The sequence below is a fragment of the Triticum aestivum genome, chromosome 5B (genome assembly GCF_018294505.1).
Source record: "Triticum aestivum cultivar Chinese Spring chromosome 5B, IWGSC CS RefSeq v2.1, whole genome shotgun sequence".
In the NCBI taxonomy this organism is placed as follows: Eukaryota; Viridiplantae; Streptophyta; class Magnoliopsida; order Poales; family Poaceae; genus Triticum; species Triticum aestivum.
The window spans coordinates 460,997,810-461,015,659 of NC_057807.1; the positions used below are offsets into that span (position 1 = coordinate 460,997,810).

Sequence of the window (17,850 nt, forward strand, 5' to 3'; positions counted from 1 at the left end):
TGTATGTCGCATCGCATTGTATGATCTTGGTTCTGTCCAAACATGAGCTGTATAAAAATGATATAACATGGAAGAATCATGTCTACTAAAAAAAAGTAAACAAAAAACATGGAAAAGGGGCAAAAAAGGGAAAAAGCAAGTAATGGGTTATGTGGTGTGGACATTACTTTTTCAGCTCCTTCATGTGTTTGTTGTTCGACCTCGCATTTCCGAAACGCTTGACAATATCGTAGAGAAGGTTCTGCTCCTTTGTGGCCTTAACATCGAGCTCAAATTCATTCAATGGTGGTGCGTGAACTATCCTCGTCTGCCTCACAGAACCAGGGGTTGCACTCCTGACGATATCCTCAGATACTAGATCAGCAGGCACATCATAACTTGATTGGCCCTGATTCTGCGATGACCTCCTGTTTAATGTTTCCTGCTCAATCCTACGACAAGCTTCATCGAGGGAAGACGAAATCTCCTCAGGGGTGGCTGAAAGAAACAAAGGGGGGAATAAGAAAATTGGACACAACAAGTTATTGTGCATAAAAGTTCAAACTGTGAACTGTAGTGCTGGTAGAAAAGTATCAGTTTCAAAATGTTCAGTTCACAAAACAAAGTTTGCCATGTGAAAAATGCACTTCAGTTGCCATGTGACAACAACTGTAGTTTCCATATGTAATGCACTTTAGTTGCCATGTACAATGCAATTCAGTTGCCATGTGACAACAACTACATTTGCCATGGGCGACGAAGTACAGTCGCCATGCCACAACATCTATAGAAAACATATGTGATCAAAAGTGTTTTGGCCCTGCCAAAGATAAACAACGGTTATCATGTCAAAATAAAAATCAGTTGCCATGTTAAATGAACAGCAATTGCCAAATTAGGTAACCTGCAAATGCCATCTACATGTGCATCCCATAAGATTTTCCATCACAATTCAAAAACCAAAAGCTTGCGACGTAGATCCGGAAAAAAATTAGAACAAATGAGAAGCAAAAAAAAGTTTACCTTGCACTATAGGCTCTGCAAACTTCACAGCGTTCCTGCCATCAGCCATGGGTTGCGCCATCATCGAGACCGTCCCTGCCGGGAAAGCAAAGGCAACAGGCATAGGATCGATGACCGGTTCATCATGAGTGCGATCAATCCCAAGGCTGCATCTTGGTGGGGTGAAAGCCATGGGGTGCCTCTCCTACTGATCAGCCGGGTTGCGAACAAACTGTTTAGAAGAATCTAGAGGTGAAAGATCAATAAACATGCCAGTCTCGTCTGTTGCAGAATCATCACGCTTATCTGTAGGGCGAGGCATCCTCTCAACGATCTCAATCACAGCCTTCTTGCCTATCTTCTTGTTTGGGTTGTGCGGGACACCGATGTTGACAGGGAGCTTAGAAGTGCGCAGATTTAAATTGGTGTTCTCCGCGGCAGTAAAAGAAACCATCTACTCTGAACGTCTACCTCCTTCAGTGGGACACTGCTTACCACCTGCATCTGTTGTAGTGCGGACTTCCATCTTCTCGGCTGCATTGCTTTTGGCAGGTGGGAAAAGTGTGGAAGTAGGCACAAAACCAGAGTCATCTCTGCTCCTCTTAAGTACCTCCGGTGCATTGGATAACTGTGTAGGATTCTACGCCTAGGTGGTAGGCCAGCTCGCACAATGGTTGCAGTAGCAGCCTGTGCGCCAGTAGCCGCTGAAGCTATTGTGCGGTGAGAGTCCTCGGTGGATGTATTGTCATACTGAAATGTGGCCGCATCCACTTCCTTCATGGCCACATAGGTGCCATCGGCCGCACGCTTGGAATCCGTATGAGATGAGCGGGAATCTTCCTTGTTTAGGTTGAGTTTAGGAGCGTCCACTTCAACACTTGCTGATTGGGTGGCATGGGTCACAACAGCATCTCTCATTGCCACCAGGGTAGGCAATATCTCAGCAGTCCTGGCAGACATTGACTCGTCACTCCCAGATGTACGGATGCCTAAGGTTGTATTCTGCACATCTGCAACCGACGGAGATGGGCTGCCACTTGCATCAGAACTAGTGGCAACAGTGGGTGGTACAACGGCAGATTTGTCAACTGGCGGATCATGAATATCTGCATTATCGAATGTCGACAACTTGGAGTGAATGCGTTCAAGTGGGTCTTTAGTAGTGTGACTGGTTGAGCGTGTAGTAGTCTTCTTCATCCTACAAAAAATATGTCGAACAATTAGGCAGCCATTCATGAAAGCACATTGATACGTCCATTTTGCATCATGCTTTTATGTCAATATTTATTGCACTATGGGTTGTTATTTCACGTTATGTCACAATACTTATGGCTATTCTCTCTTATTTTACAAGGTTTACATGAAGAGGGAGAATGCTGGCAGCTGGAATTCTGGGCTGGAAAAGGAGCAAATATTGAAGGACTATTCTGCGCAACTCCAAAAGTCCTGAAACTCCACGGAATACCTTAAAATAAATAAAGAAAAATTGTCACCAAAGATGAAGGCCAGGGGGCCCACACCCTGCTCACGAGGGTGGGGGGCGCCCCCCTGGGCGCGCCCCCCTACCTCGTGGGCCCCCTGGTGGCTCTCTGACACCCATCTTCTTCCATATGAAGTCTTTCGATGAGAAAAAAATAGAAGAGAACCTTTCGGGACGAGACTCCGCCGCCACGAGGCGGAACCTTGGCGAAACCAATCTAGGGCTCCGGCAGAGCTGTTCTGCCGGGGACGCTTCCCTCCGAGAGGGGAAATCGTCACCATCATCATCACCAACGCTCCTCTCATCGGGAGAGGGCAATCTCCATCAACGTCTTCACCAGCACCATCTCATCTCCAAACCCTAGTTCATCTCTTGTATCCAATTCTTGTCTCTAAGTCCGGGATTGGTGCTAGTAGGTTGCTAGTAGTGTTGATTACTCCTTGTAGTTGATGCTAGTTGGTTTATTTGGTGGAAGATCATATGTTCAGATCCTTTATGCACATTATTACCCCTCTGATTATGAACATGAATATGCTTTGTGAGTAATTACGTTTGTTCCTGAGGACAAGGGAGAAGTCTTGCTATTAGTAGTCATGTGAATTTGGTATTTGTTTGATATTTTGATAAGATGTATGTTGTCTAACCTCTAGTGGTGTTATTTGAACGTCTACTACATAACACTTCACCATTATTTGGGCCTAGAGGAAGGCATTGGGAAGTAATAAGTAGATGATGGGTTGCTAGAGTGACAGAAGCTTAAACCCTAGTTTATGCGTTGCTTCGTAAGGGGCTGATTTGGATCCATATGTTTCATGCTATGGTTAGGTTTACCTTAATACTTTTATTGTAGTTGCGGATGCTTGCAATAGAGGTTAATCATAAGTGGGATGCTTGTTCAAGTAAGAACAGCACCCAAGCACCGGTCCACCCACATATCAAATTATCAAAGTATCGAACGCGAATCATATGAGCATGATGAAAACTAGCTTGACGATATTCCCATGTGTCCTCGGGAGCGCTTTTCCTATTATAAGAATTTGTCCAGGCTTGTCCTTTGCTACAAAAAGGATTGGGCCATCTTGTTGCACTTTATTTAATTTTGTTACTCGTTACTCGTTACAATTTATCCTATCACAAAACTATCTGTTACCACTTATTTCAGTACTTGCAGAGAATACCTTGCTGAAAACCGCTTATCATTTCCTTCTGCTCCTCGTTGGGTTCGACACTCTTACTTATTGAAAGGACTACGATAGATCCCCTATACTTGTGGGTCATCAAGACTCTTTTCTGGCACCATTGCCGGGGAGTGAAGCGCCTTTGGTAGGTGGAATTTGGTAAGGAAAATTTTAGAGCAACAAGGCAAGGAAAGCAATTCATCACAAGATGTACCAACATTGTGAGTAGATGAATTACAAGGACTAGCACATGGCAATATACTATCTTGACTAGAAGTAGTGCTAGTATCCACATGAGGCTCACTAGATGTTACCTTAGCAATCATGGCCTCATGAGCTATCTTTAGCACACTATGGGATACTAGAAGATCATCATCAGAGCTTGAGAGCTTTTCATAACTTTCTTCCAATTTCCCATAATTGCAAGATAGCACCTCAAGTTGAGCCCGTAGCTCAACATTCTCCTTCAAAATGGATGCTTCACAAGTAATAGAATTAGTAGCACAAGCATCATCATTAACAACAAGAGGAGAAGGCAACTTGGCAAGCTCTTTTAAATAAGCGGCTTCAAGTTGAGCATGAGACTCGGTGAGTTTGATGAGCTCACCCTTGATGACCCTTGAGCCATTTTCGAGGTGCTCAAAATCCTCAAGGAGTCTAGCATGAGCAACTTCAAGCTTAGCATTTTTAGTTTCAAAAACATTGGCCACCTCAAGGGCTCTATCAGTAGATTCCTTCACTCTAGACAATTCTAGAGCAAAAGTCTCCTCAAGAGATTCCTTGGTGGTTTGTTCAAGTTCAAGAGCTTGAGAGAGGTCCGCAATCTCATTAGCGTAATCACGCCCATGACCTTCCATTTTATCAATGGTGACCTCATGCTCCTCAAGACAAGATTCCAACTCATCAATATATTTCTTGCTCTCAATAGCAATGGACATAATTTCCATGAAGTTGGAACGAGCAATTTTATTTTTATGAAGAGCTTTAAAAACCATTTCCCCCTTAATTTTTAAGGAGGCAACATTATCATTCTCTTCATCATTATCCTCATCATCATTAGCATTAACATCATCATCAAGAGACATATTGGGGTACAAAGTAGGAGATACCTTTGACGCCTTAGCCATAAGGCAAAACGCAATAGATGATGATGTAGGATCCCTTGAGGCACCATTAAACACCACATCTTGTTCCATGGAGTGTTCGGTTTCCTCTACATTGTTAGCACAACAATTTGAGGAAATAGATGCATTTTTATAATGGCAACAAGACATAGCAAGCATATCATCATGATATTTAGTCAAGCAATTTCTACATGATATGCAAGGACTATCAACACAAGCACGTGAAACATTTGGAGTGCTCGAACTGTTAAGCCCAAGAGGAGCATTGCAATAATATAGTGATGAAGGATCATCCACAATAAGCATACTATCATCATTGCAATGACCAACACTACTCACCATATCATTACCTTGTGGCAAATCACATGTAGGTGAAGTAGAAGAAGTTGAGAAGACTATATGACCGGAGGTGGAGGAAGAACAACCATCCCCACAAATCTTGGACACACCATATTTATCTTGAAGCTTTGTCCATAACTCATGAGCATCCCGGAACGGCATGAGTTGAAATATAACTACATTGCTCAAAGCATCGAAAAGCACATTAGAGGCTTGAGCATTGAGATAAGAGTTTTTCTCATCCTCTAAAGATAATCTTTGGGGATCCTTTGGAGGAGAAAAACCCATATCTACAATTCGCTCTAAATTTGGGTCCATGACCCTAAAGAGATTAAGCATGCGAATTACCCAAACATCAAAATTTGTGCCATCGAAACTAAGAGTGTCAGAGAATCCTAATCCTCTAGTCGACATCTTTACTCTCTAGGCGGTTAAGCCCAACAAAGAGAGACGAGGCTCTGATACCAATTGAAAGATCGAGGATGTCGCCTAGAGGGGGGGTGAATAGGCGCTTTAAAATAATTACGGTTTAGGCTTGAACAAATGCGGAATAAACCTAACGGTTAATTTGTCAAGCACAAAACCTAAAACAACTAGGCTCACCTATGTGCACCAACAACTTATGCTAAGCAAGATAAGCAACTATGTGATAGCAAGATATATGACAAAGAACAATATGGCTATCACAAAGTAAAGTGCATAAGTAAAGGGCTCGGGTAAGAGATAACCGAGGCACGCGGAGACGACGATGTATCCCGAAGTTCACACCCTTGCGGATGCTAATCTCCGTTTGGAGCGGTGTGGAGGCACAATGCTCCCCAAGAAGCCACTAGGGCCACCGTAATCTCCTCACGCCCTCGCACAATGCAAGATGTCGTGATTCCACTAAGGGACCCTTGAGGGCGGTCACCGAACCCGTACAAATGGCAACCCTTGGGGGCGGTCACCGAACCCGTACACTTTGGCAACCCTTGGGGGCGGTCACCGGAACCCGTCAAGATGCTCGGGGCGATCTCCACAACCTAATTGGAGACCCCGACGCTTGCCCGGAGCTTTACACCACAATGATTGAGCTCCGAACACCACCAACCGTCTAGGGCGCCCAAGCACCCAAGAGGAACAAGCTCAAGGGCACCAAGCACCCAAGAGTAATAAGCTTCTCAAACTTCACTTCCACGTATCACCGTGGAGAACTCAAACCGATGCACCAAATGCAATGGCAAGGGCACACGGAGTGCCCAAGTCCTTCTCTCTCAAATCCCACCGAAGCAACTAATGCTAGGGAGGAAAATGAGAGGAAGAACAAGAAGGAGAACACCAAGAACTCCAAGATCAAGATCCAAGGGGTTCCCCTCACATAGAGGAGAAAGTGATTGGTGGAAATGTGGATCTAGATCTCCTCTCTCTTTTCCCTCAAAAACTAGCAAGAATCCATGGAGGGATTGAGAGTTAGCAAGCTCGAAGAAGGTCAACAATGGGGGAAGAACACGAGCTCAAAGTATTAGGTTCATTGGGGAAAAAGACCCCCTTTTATAGGACCTCCCGAATCCAACCGTTATGTGCTCAGGTCGAGCAACAAGCGGTACTACCGCTTGGAGGAGCGGTACTACCGCTTAGCACGGTCAAAACAACCCAAACGAGAGAGAAAACACGAGATTTTGGTCCGGGGCGGTACTACCGCTTAGGAGCCACGGTAGTACTGCTCTGGAGCGGTACTACCGCTCAGGAGCAGCGGTAGTACCGCTCTGGAGCGGTAGTGAAAAATTACATCCGCTCTAGTCGCGGTAGTACCGCTGCAGCCTTTACCAAAACAGCCACAACTTTTGCAAACGGACTCCAAATTCAACGAAACCAAGTTTGTTGGAAAGCTAACGACATGGGCTAACACAATATTGATAGAAATATCAAGAATAAGCAAATGAGAAAAGTCCCATAAGAAAATGGTGAGAACCCTTCATCGGATAAGACCGGTAAAACCTCCAACACCGAAAACATCATAGAAGACGCATGCGAACTCCGTTTTCGATGAACTCAAGCTTGTCATCAAGATGACCATAAGCTCTAAGACTCACAAAGATAACCAAACAAGAACCAAGAAACATGATGCAAGGATGCAATGGTTTGAGCTCTCTACTAACGATACGATCAAGCTACCAACTTGAGAGCCCCCCTTGATAGTACGGCAAACGATCCTATAACCCGGTCTCCCAACTACCACCATGAGACCGGTAAAATAGAAAACCTATCAAGGGCAAACCTTTGCCTTGCACATGGTCCACTTGAGCTAGATGATGACGATCTTGACTCCCTCAAGTTGGACCACTTTTCTTGATTGCGTTGGCTCGATGAAGACTAGATGATTGCTCCCCCATAGTCCACTATGGGTGAGCGACTCTTCGGCACATCTTCACAAGTCCATTGACACCACAATGGATGGCAAGATTCAAAATTGATTGCTCCCCCATACTCCATTATGGGTGAGCCACTCTTTGTGTTGCTCCACTTGAACTTGCACACTGCAAACTTCATGACGATCACCACTTGATGTTATCCTCCATGGGTTGTATGGGATCTTCCTCTTGACGCAAGACCATGGAAACATACGTAACCCCACAAAGAACTCTCACGTAGACCATGGGTTAGTACACAAAGTGTAATGGACAAAGCTTACCATACCATGGGAACACTTGGTCCCACTCGGTACATCTTCTATGCTTTGTGAGTTGATCAACTTGATTCACTCTTGACTTAGTCTTGATCAACCTTGAATCTTTCCAACTCTCTTCATTTGGATGATGTCTTGAAGGTAAATATGACTGATCACACAATCTTCTTCTTCAAGACATGCTTGCAATAAGCTCAACACTCACATGACCAATCTTTGGATAATTCCTTAATAGCACCTTGGTCAACTCATAAACTCCTTGAAACCAACACATGGACTTCAAGAAAAGCCTATGGACAAAACCTTCAAATATAAGTCAAGGCAACCATTAGTCCATAGAGATTGTCATCAATTACCAAAACCAAACATGGGGGCACCGCATGTTCTTTCAAGAAGCACAAGGGGGAGAACCTCTCATCCTCTCTCTTGGTGGCACCGGAGTGCCATCGGGAGGGGAATCATCGCCGTGGTGATCGTCTTCATCAACATCACCATCATCATCATCATCCTCATCTCTTTTACGCGGTCCACTCTCCCGCACCTCGCTGTAATCCCCTACTTGAACATGGTGCTTTATTCCACATATTATGATCCAATGATGTGTTGCCATCCTATGATGTTTTGAGTAGATATCTTTTGTCTTTGAGTTGATTGATGATCTAGATTGGTATGAGTTGTATGTTTTACTTTGGTGCTGTCCTATGGTGCCCTCTGTGTCGTGCAAGCGTGAGGGATTCCCGCTGCAGGGTGTTGCAATACGTTCATGATTCGCTTATAGTGGGTTGGTGAGTGAACAGAAGCACAAACCTGAGTAAGAGGGATTGTTGCGTATGGGAATAAAGAGGACTTGATGCTTTAATGCTATGGTTGGGTTTTACCTTAATGATCTTTAGTAGTTGCGGATGCTTGCTAGAGTTCCAATCATAAGTGCATATGATCCAAATAGAGAAAGTATGTTAGCTTATGCCTCTCCCTCATATGAAACTGCAATAGTGATTACCGGTCATGTTAATAATTGTCTAGGACAATTCCGCACACCGATCCACCATTATTCCACACTCGCTATTTATATTATTAGTATTATATTCTAACTTTATGATAACAGCACCTACTTTTATGTTTTAGCTCTCCGATATCATACAAAGGTATCCTCGCCATACCCACAACGTAGTTTTATTTCTCGTTGCTAGTTGAAAGCAAACGTTCGGTGCACGTAGAGTCGTATCAGTGGCAGATAGGGCTTGAGAGAATATTGATCTTACCTTTAGCTCCTTGTGGGTTCGACACTCCATACTTATCACTTCCATCTTTGGAAAGTGCTACGATGATTCCTTGCACTTGGGGATTATCACATACTAAGGTTGATGCCATGTTCTCTACTGATGATGCCTTGGATATTAAGCAAATTCCAATTGGGGGCCAGGGTGTGGCGGACTATTTAGTGTGGAATTACACAAAGGATGGAGCTTTCACTGTTCGGTCGGCATATCACCTTCTCATGAACAAGAAGTGGGCTCACACTGGACGTCCGGGGGCCTCCTCGAATGTGCAGACCCATAGGAGTTGGCTGTCCGTGTGGGGCTCTCATGTCCCAAAAAGGTGAAGGTGCATAGCTAGTGCCTCATGGGAAATGGATTGGCTGTTGGGTCCGAGCTTCTTAGTAGGAAGATCAAGCCTGGTGTATTTTATACAACATGTGGCAGAGAGGAAACACTTGCTCATCGTTTTTGGGCGTGCCCCCATTCTAAAAGTTTTTGGAATGAACTTTCTGATAAACGAGGAGTCCCATCTACACATCCTCCTGTATTTGTCTAGTCTACCAGGGATGTGGGCATGTGGTTACTTCAATAGATGGTGGATGCTAAAGATGAGGAAAAGGAAATGATGTTGCAGGGTGTGTATGGCCTTTGGCTTGCAAGGAATAAAGCTAGGGATGGAAAGAAGCTCCAAGCTCCAATTGGTTTAGCTGGTTCTGTAAGTAAATTCATGGACAAGTGGCTTGAGGTGGTCCAGAAAAAAGTGAGACCTGAAGGGCGGCCTACTCCAGCGACATGGATTCCTCATGATCATGGATGGATCCTCGCCAACGTTAACGGAGCTGTGTCCAAGGGTGCGAACAAATGTGGAGGAGGGATGGTCTTACGTGACCATGATGGTGCCTTTAGGGGTGCTACATCCTAGTTCTCCTAATGATTCGAAGCCAGAGTTTGTTGAACTTAAAACTTGTCAGAAAGCGCTCTAGTTCAGACGTGAGACGGGGGTCCCTAGAACCCATGTTGAGTTTGATTGCAGTGAGGCCGTGAGGATGATCAATAGTGCAAGCAAAAACATGTCGGTAGTTGGGCCTCTTGTGGAGGAGATTAAGAGTTTAATGCAGGGTTGGCAGGGTTGCAAAGTTACATGGAAACGACAATCTGCAAATCGTGTTGCTCATATTTTAGCTAAGCTAGTTGTAGGGGACGAGTTGTGTGAGGAATGGCGATCTGTGCCTCCTGATTGTATCCTTAATGTAGTTGCGGATGAGATCCCGAACGCTTTTTTAGTTAACTAGCAAAACATGCCCGTGCGTTGCAACGGGAAAGAACATTTGTCCCTCATACTCACACCTAACAACATCGTTGAACCCCTTGAATCTTTGACGATGCCATACGACAAACAACATGATAAGTCATGTTGTGCAAAAAGGTTGGATGTTTTTTAAAGTGTACTCAAGATGTTTTCAATTTATTAGACAACAAAAATATCAACGTTAAGCTGGCATTTCCAAAATACCCCATATAAAGAAGATATTAATTAATATTGCATCATAAACAGAATAAAATGGACAATATAATAGCATATTTAAAATTTAAATATATTTTTTGAGGGATTTTCATATATAACATATTAGATTTGGAGTTAGGGTTTGAAAGTTATGAATCATTAAAAAAACATTTGAATTTGCCCGAAAATAGAAAAGCTGGGCCAAAACTGAAACATCTTTGCGGACCATCTGCTAAATGACGCTCGGGCGAGGCAGTAATATCCTTGCCTACCGGCATTAGTAGCAGAGATTTCAAATACCCCATATAAAGAGGATATTAATTAAGATTGCATCGTAAACGAAATATTAGAAATGGATAATATAATAGCATATTTAAAATCTAAACATTTTTGAGGGATTTTCATATATAACATGTTAGTTTCGGAGTTAGAAAAGCTGGGCCAAAATTGTAACATTTTGCAACCCATCTGCTAAATGACGCTCGGGCGAGGCAGTAATATTAGTAGCAGAGAAAAGGAGAAAAAGAAAGAGAGAGCCAAGATCAATCCCGCGTCTCTGACGCGGAGTGGTTAGGCTCATACCACTGCGCCACTCAAGCACTAGTGATGTCTATCAGATGCTTAATATAAATAACATAAACTACCGGCGATTTTAGAAGGAAAAAAAGCGAACGGTTCTTTCAACTTACCAATGGCATGATGGGTAATTATTTACAACTCCGGGAACGGATAATTTTAATGACGAACGAACAAAAGCAGCCCGTGCTTTATTAGTAGGTAGAGATAGAGATAGAGATAGAGAAGAGATAGAGATGAAGTGTTCTTCCCTAAAATCTCTACTCCTAATGGAGCAGTTGGTAGTCTCGCTTCCAGGTTTTTTTTCGTCCCCCCTCTCATGGTTTTTTTTGGTACCTCCTCCCACCTTCGCTGGGTTTTTTTCATAGATTTTTTTTCGTCCACTCCCCCCACTTCATCGGTTTATTTTCGCCTCACCCTCTCACACAACGAAAGAAATCTGAATAGATCAGAACTTTCCATACTGGCGCAACTTATTTAGTAATGTAGAATCAATCACGAAAAATCTCTAAAGATCAAATCTAAATTAATTAACATTACCTTAAATCAGTCAATCACATTAATTAGAAAACAAATAATTGATTTTCAAAAAAATCGCTCAATCACATTAACCTTACCTTAACTCACGGATGGTAATCAATCTCCAAACAAAGGAAACAATACATCGAGGGAGCAGTAAATAAACTCCCTTTCTTATTACATGTATATGATCTTCCCTTTCCTCTCCGTTGTCGAGCGTTCTTGATTCTCGACGCCGATGCTTGGGCCGCGTCACTGGGTCGCGACGGTGCCGGAGGACGAGGACAGCGAGGCCGGGTGCCGCGGCACCGCGTTGGCTGCGGCTGGTGAAGGGGGCGAAGAAGGGCGGCTTCCCTGGCCCTGGCCGTGGCCGTGGCCCTGGGAGTTGGTGCGGTGGAAGCGGCACTTGGAGGACCCGGTGTGGCTGGCCGGCGCGCAGATGCACTTGGAAGCGGGCCCGTGGCCCGCGCCGGACGGCGCCGACGCCGACCCGGGCCACCTCCTCCGAGTATTCTTGGAGCTGTGGCTGGCCGATTTACATGAAATTATTTCCCTCAGTTGTGGTGGCAAAAATACACATAATCCATATTGTTATGCACTAGCGTGTGTGTGTGAAATAGATGGATTATGATCCCGTACTCGATAATATGGATTTGTGTGTGTGTTAGAGAGAGAGGGAGAGGGGGGGAGAGAGTGAGAAAGTGGGAGGGAGAGAGTGTGTGTGTGAGGATTTGATGGTAAAAAATGTCGCCAATGTCACTTAATATGTATGAGAATATTAACATTGAACTCTTAAAGTTAATGTGTCCCCGTTGCAACGCACGGGCGTTCTTCTAGTAAAAGTAGTTACTCTCTCTTCAGGCGAGAGAAAGCTACGGTCTCGCGCCGAGCGAGACATAGCTCTCGTGCGCTATAAGCCAGATATAGCTTCCGTGTTTCCACTCTGAGGCCCAATAAAATCAGTCTAAACGAAAAGGCCCAATAAAATCGATCGAGGTAGCTTGGGTGGCGGCGCCGAAGCGATTTCCTCCCCTGGCCTGGCCCCTCGATTCCTCTCGGCGTACCATGGGGGTGCTGGCGCTGGGGCGGCTCATCTCCGCGCAGCGGCAGCGGCGGCGGCAGCGGCGGCGGCGTCGCCGGATACAAGCCCGTGGTGAGGCCTCTCTCTCTGCTCGTCCTGCTACTTTTGTAACCATGTCCTGGCATCTGTAGAAGAGTATCTCTTATATTGCGTTTGCAGATTAGGGTTCCTTTTCCAGAAGAACAAAAGAAAAAGGAGCCATATGTTAGAGTTAACTCCAATCCCCTCGAGTAGCAACTACGCGGTTAGGGATTAATCCTTTTCTGAGGCAGGCTAGGGTTTAAAACCCTTGTTCAGGCAGGCTGGGAATTAAACTTGTGATCAAGGACCGGCATTTTTTTTTTGTGTGTGTTTGTGTACATGATAAGGATCTCACTCGCAGATGGTTGAATGTTCTGGACTTCTGGTGCACTGTTAGAGGGTTAAACCTGTGAGATGTTGCGGAAGGATAGGGATCTCACTCGCTGATGGGTAAAATCAATTGTTCCGTCAGATTTGGCACAAATGTGTGAGACTGGGGAGAGGTTGTACTGTTCTGCAAAAAAACCGAAAAAACCATATGCTCTAGTGAACTGGATTCTCAAAGGCACTAGCGCTCTTGTGTAAAAGTTGGATGCCAAGTCGAAATTGAACCTTTGTTTTACGCAAGCGTGTACCTTGTTGCTTTCTTCTGTTAGCATGTGTCCTTATAACGATGATGTGTTGCAGATGATCCAGTTCCTTTGTTGGCGAAAAGAGGACGCTCATCCTGGCAACAAGATGATCGTTCAGAGGGTAGGAAAAGAGTTAAATACTCGATACCAGACCTTCCACAGGTATGAATAATGGAAGACTTTGGTTGCAAGTAAATAAAATATCACCATCACTGCCCTGCTGTACAAATTTTTGGACCTGTGTTAGCTCAATAAAGATGTATTTCCTGTGTTAGTAAGTAGTAACTCCTCTTCTACTCCCTCCGTTCCAAAATATAAGTCTTTTTAGAGATTTCAACAAGTGACTACATACGAAGCAAAATAAGTGAATCTATACTCTAAAATATGTCTACATACATCCGTATGTTTTAGTCCATTTGAAATGTCTAAAAAGACTTATATTTAGGAACGGAGGGAGTATTTTACAAAGGGGAAAGATTGATGTTGGGGCTTTAACTTTGTGGAAAACTGTCTGTCACGAGTCTTGGGTGCCCTGATGTTGGATAGAATTCCTATAGGCCCTTATCAGCAATTCCTTGTGCTTCATTTATTGTGATTGATGTGTTTTAGCTACAATCTCCGCAGTTTATGCTTACCCGAATTCTTATTGTGTGACTTGTCGCTATTATCTATTGCATATATAGCACATGTCTTGGTTATATGGCCACTCTTGCTACCGTCTAACGCCTGGGTGTATATCTACCGGAATACATGTTTAAGATAGGATCTCCCACCTCGTGGGCAATATGCGTCCCAAACTCTGTAGATATGTTATTGTGATGTCCCACCAGTCTTATAATGTCATTTAACATGTAGAAGGTCCAAGTGCGGATGGACTGGCTGAAAATTATAATGTCACTTGTACCATGTAGAAGTTGCACGTTCGTGCTATTTCTTTGCTGTATTGGCCTATCTATAGCATGCTATTGTGCAGTAGACACCATTCGAGGCAATTTGTAAGCCGATATTATTGGCTACCCCATGACTAACTCAAGAATATATTTCTTAGTTGCCATCTATAGCAGTCTTCTAGGAAAACCATTATAAACATGTAGGAAAAAGGAATGCCCTATCTTCCTCACCAGTGCATGCTTGCATACAGTTGACTGCTCAGGTTTGGATGGTGTTGTGCTTGTTGTCGTCCATTAAGTCTGGCCTTCGGGCAGATAGTGACCAGAACATTACTAGTTATAATTAGGCTCAGGGCTCAGGCTTCCCGGAAACAAAGTAACATGATTAAACCATGAGCACCACAAGCTTGGACCCATGTCAAATATGCATACTCACTTATTCAGACTAGAAATTTGGGGGAATAATCCGTCTATACTACTTAACACAAGTGGGACTTTACTCCACTCTTGAATATTTTGTCCTATAATCAGGTTCCTGCAAGTCCAAATTTCATATGTGATCCACCTGCAGTCTCCATACAGTTCAGGGTAGAGTATTGATTCCTCTATTATGTGTGTAGAACATCAATATCTGGTCTCTTCAATCTCTTCTCATCTCAGTTACCATGTTGTGTGTTATATATCTTCGTGGGTAGCTGCTAGAGTTGTTGCGTGAGCTTTCTGGCTGATTAAATATTACTCCCTCCGTCCCAAAATATAAGAACGGTTTTTACACTATACTAGTGTCAAAAACGTTCTTATATTTTGGGACAGAGGGAGTAAATGGTATTTGTGCAATGTAGAAGTTACATGTTTGTTGCTGTTTCTTTGCACATTATTTTCTCCCAACGAATCACACCACATGTCCTTTTTTTCTTCTCCTTTCCATAGTCAATTGTACTCATTATCCTTCGGAAATCCAGTGTTTAACTCTTGAATGCTTGGTCATACAGAAAATTTGGCGTCATATAATCTCACTAGTACCAATGCAAGATGCTGCTCGTGCTGCCTGTGTCTCTCATGCCTTTCTACGTTGTTGGAGGTTCTACCCGAACATTGGATTTAGTAACTCGACTGTAGGATGCAATGGAGTTCTTACAAAGGCTGAAACAGCAAGAAAATTCGCCAGCAAAGTTAACCAAGTTCTGAAAAACCACTCCGGCATTGGCTTGAAGACTCTCAAGCTTGAATTCCTTGGCCACAATTCCAGCGATTGTTCTTCTCTCGATAGCTGGCTTCGGGTTGCTATTACATCGGAGATTGAAGAACTCGGCCTTATGTTGTCTTCAGAGGTGGCAACATACAGATTCCCGTGCTCACTTTTATCTGGTCTGAGGGGGAACTCGATTCGGTATGTACACCTCTCGGGTTGTGTCTTCCGTCCTGTGGTCAGACTCAGCTGTTTCAGAAGCCTGATGAATCTGCGCCTGTATCATGTGCGTATCAGTGAGGATGAGTTAGGATGCCTTCTTTCCAGTTGTTCTGCTCTGGAGCTATTTGCATTTGGGTACTGCAATGAAATAACTTGCCTGAAGATACCCGACATGCTGCAGCGCCTCAACGACCTACAAGTGGTCGGATGCAACGCTCTACGAGTGGTAGAGAGCAAAGCTCTGAATCTCTCCAGTTTTTACTTTGGTGGTAAACAAGGACAAATCTCACATGGAGAGCAATTGAAGAACTTAACAATGCTGCATCCACATGCCCTCGATAATGCTCATGCCATGCTTCAGACTACTATCCCGAATCTTGAAACTCTTGACATAAGTTTGCGTCTCAAGGTATATTCATCTGACAGATATATGCATATGAAAATGTTATATCTTGCTTGACAATTAACCTGAGATATGTCTTTATACAGGCTGATACCCCCATGATGCATAGCCAATTCCTCCGCATTAAGTACCTGAGGATAACTGTTGATGGATATGCATTTCCTCGTATCAATGATTATATTTCCCTGGTTCCTTTTCTGGATGCTTCTCCTTGCTTGGAGTCCTTTTTCTTGCAAGTAAGTTAATGCTCATCCTGCAAAGGTATCTAGTGATTATAAATGGCAGAACCATTAATTTAATTGGCTTTTCATCTTTAGGCAGCAGAACCCATGGAGCACGAGTCGATTTTCAGAGATCCCTCTCCTCTGAGGCGGATGCCAGGACACCGCCATGACAAGCTGAAGAGTGTGAAGATAACCGGCTTCAAATCTGCAAAGAGCTTGATTGAGCTAACGCTTCATATCATCGAGAATGCAGGGTCGCTACAGTCCCTCACATTGGACACCGCTGATTGTTCTCGTAGATGTTCTGACAGCGACATGGACAGTTGCTCTACCTTGGGCCAGAGTACTCTCATGGAAGTTCCTAGAGCGCTCTTTGCTATCCGAAGGTACGTGGAGGGCATAGTTCCGTCCACCATGAAGCTGGATGTTCTGGAGCCTTGCGCCCGCTGCTGCAATGCTTCTTGAGCTTTAGAGATGTCAAGCTATATTAATATTTTGCATGATGTTTATGTGATTTTAGATGGGATGTGATCGAGTGAGACCCTTTACCTGGAGTAGTACAAGTGTGTATTTCACTTGTAAATCAATTATGAAACAACAATATTAATTTTTATTACCGACGCTTTAGATGTTAAGTTCTGATAATATCTGGTAATTGATAATAAATCAAAAACAGTCAAAACAGTTTCAGAAATGTGATGTATGAGGTAGCAGGCCATGTACAGATGGAGTTCAAATTTGTTCCATGTGTCAGCATCTTGTAAGCCTTGAAGGTGGTATGAACTGGAGGCAACAGTTTGTATTGGTCTTGGCATCAGAAATGCAGCGCAGAATCTACTCCAGTTCAGTACAGCAAATCAAACTGTGTCTTGGCATCATAACTTTCAGAAATCCAGTGCAGGAATACAGTTCGGTACAGCAAACAAAAACAGGTCTGCAGTATAGCAGGTTCAGACTTCAGAGCCGCTATTTATCAGTACATTATATAATTTCCCATGACAAGAATCACAAGATTAAGCGGGAGAGAAGTGTCCCTTTTACCGAGACGCCAAATGGCGGCGCCTGGGGAACCCTAGGGCCTTTGCATCTTTAAACTGATGCAAACAAAGATTTTTTTTTTAGGAAGGAAGGTGCTCTATCTTGATGCATCTGTTAACACTTATTTCCACTTTATCTGTCTTTTTGCTTTTCATCACTGATATTTAATGAGCATCGATGCTTAAGATGTTTAGTTCTGATAATAATATTTGGTAGTAATAGATAATAAATCAAAAACAGCGAAACACTTTCAGAAGTGCGATGTACTATGAGGTAGCAGGGCCATGTACAGATGGAGTACAATTGTCAGCATCTTATAAGCCTTGAAGTTGGTATGAACTGTAGGCAAACAGTTTGCATTGGTCTTGGCATTTGGAACATTCCGAAACGCAGCGCAGAATCTAGTTCAGTACGGCAAATCAACCAGTGCCTTAGCATCAGAACTTTGATAAGTACGATGCAGGAATACAGTTCGGTACAGCAAACCAAAACAGGTGTGCAGTATAGCAGAGTCGAAACGTTCAG

The 17,850-nt window shown here is 43.7% G+C and overlaps 1 protein-coding gene across 1 annotated transcript; it reads left to right on the forward strand.

Moving 5' to 3' along the window:
* Positions 1-12,598: 12,598 nt before the first annotated feature.
* LOC123112466 (putative F-box/FBD/LRR-repeat protein At5g56810) lies at positions 12,599-16,922 on the forward strand. Its single transcript, XM_044533452.1, has 5 exons — positions 12,599-12,778; positions 13,415-13,521; positions 15,242-16,069; positions 16,150-16,299; positions 16,381-16,922. The coding sequence occupies exons 1-5, from the start codon at positions 12,691-12,693 to the stop codon at positions 16,750-16,752; spliced, it is 1,545 nt and encodes a 514-aa protein (XP_044389387.1). The 5' UTR covers positions 12,599-12,690; the 3' UTR covers positions 16,753-16,922.
* The last annotated feature ends 928 nt before the right edge of the window (positions 16,923-17,850 follow it).

What these genes read in the sequence shown, in the direction of transcription:
- LOC123112466 (XM_044533452.1), top strand. Translation starts at nt 12,691, where the DNA reads ATGGGGGTGCTGGCGCTGGGGCGGCTCATCTCCGCGCAGCGGCAGCGG. An exon ending in TCGCCGGATACAAGCCCGTG is followed by an intron (nt 12,779 to 13,414) that starts GTGAGGCCTCTC and finishes GATGTGTTGCAG; the next exon opens with ATGATCCAGTTCCTTTGTTG. An exon ending in ACATAAGTTTGCGTCTCAAG is followed by an intron (nt 16,070 to 16,149) that starts GTATATTCATCT and finishes GTCTTTATACAG; the next exon opens with GCTGATACCCCCATGATGCA.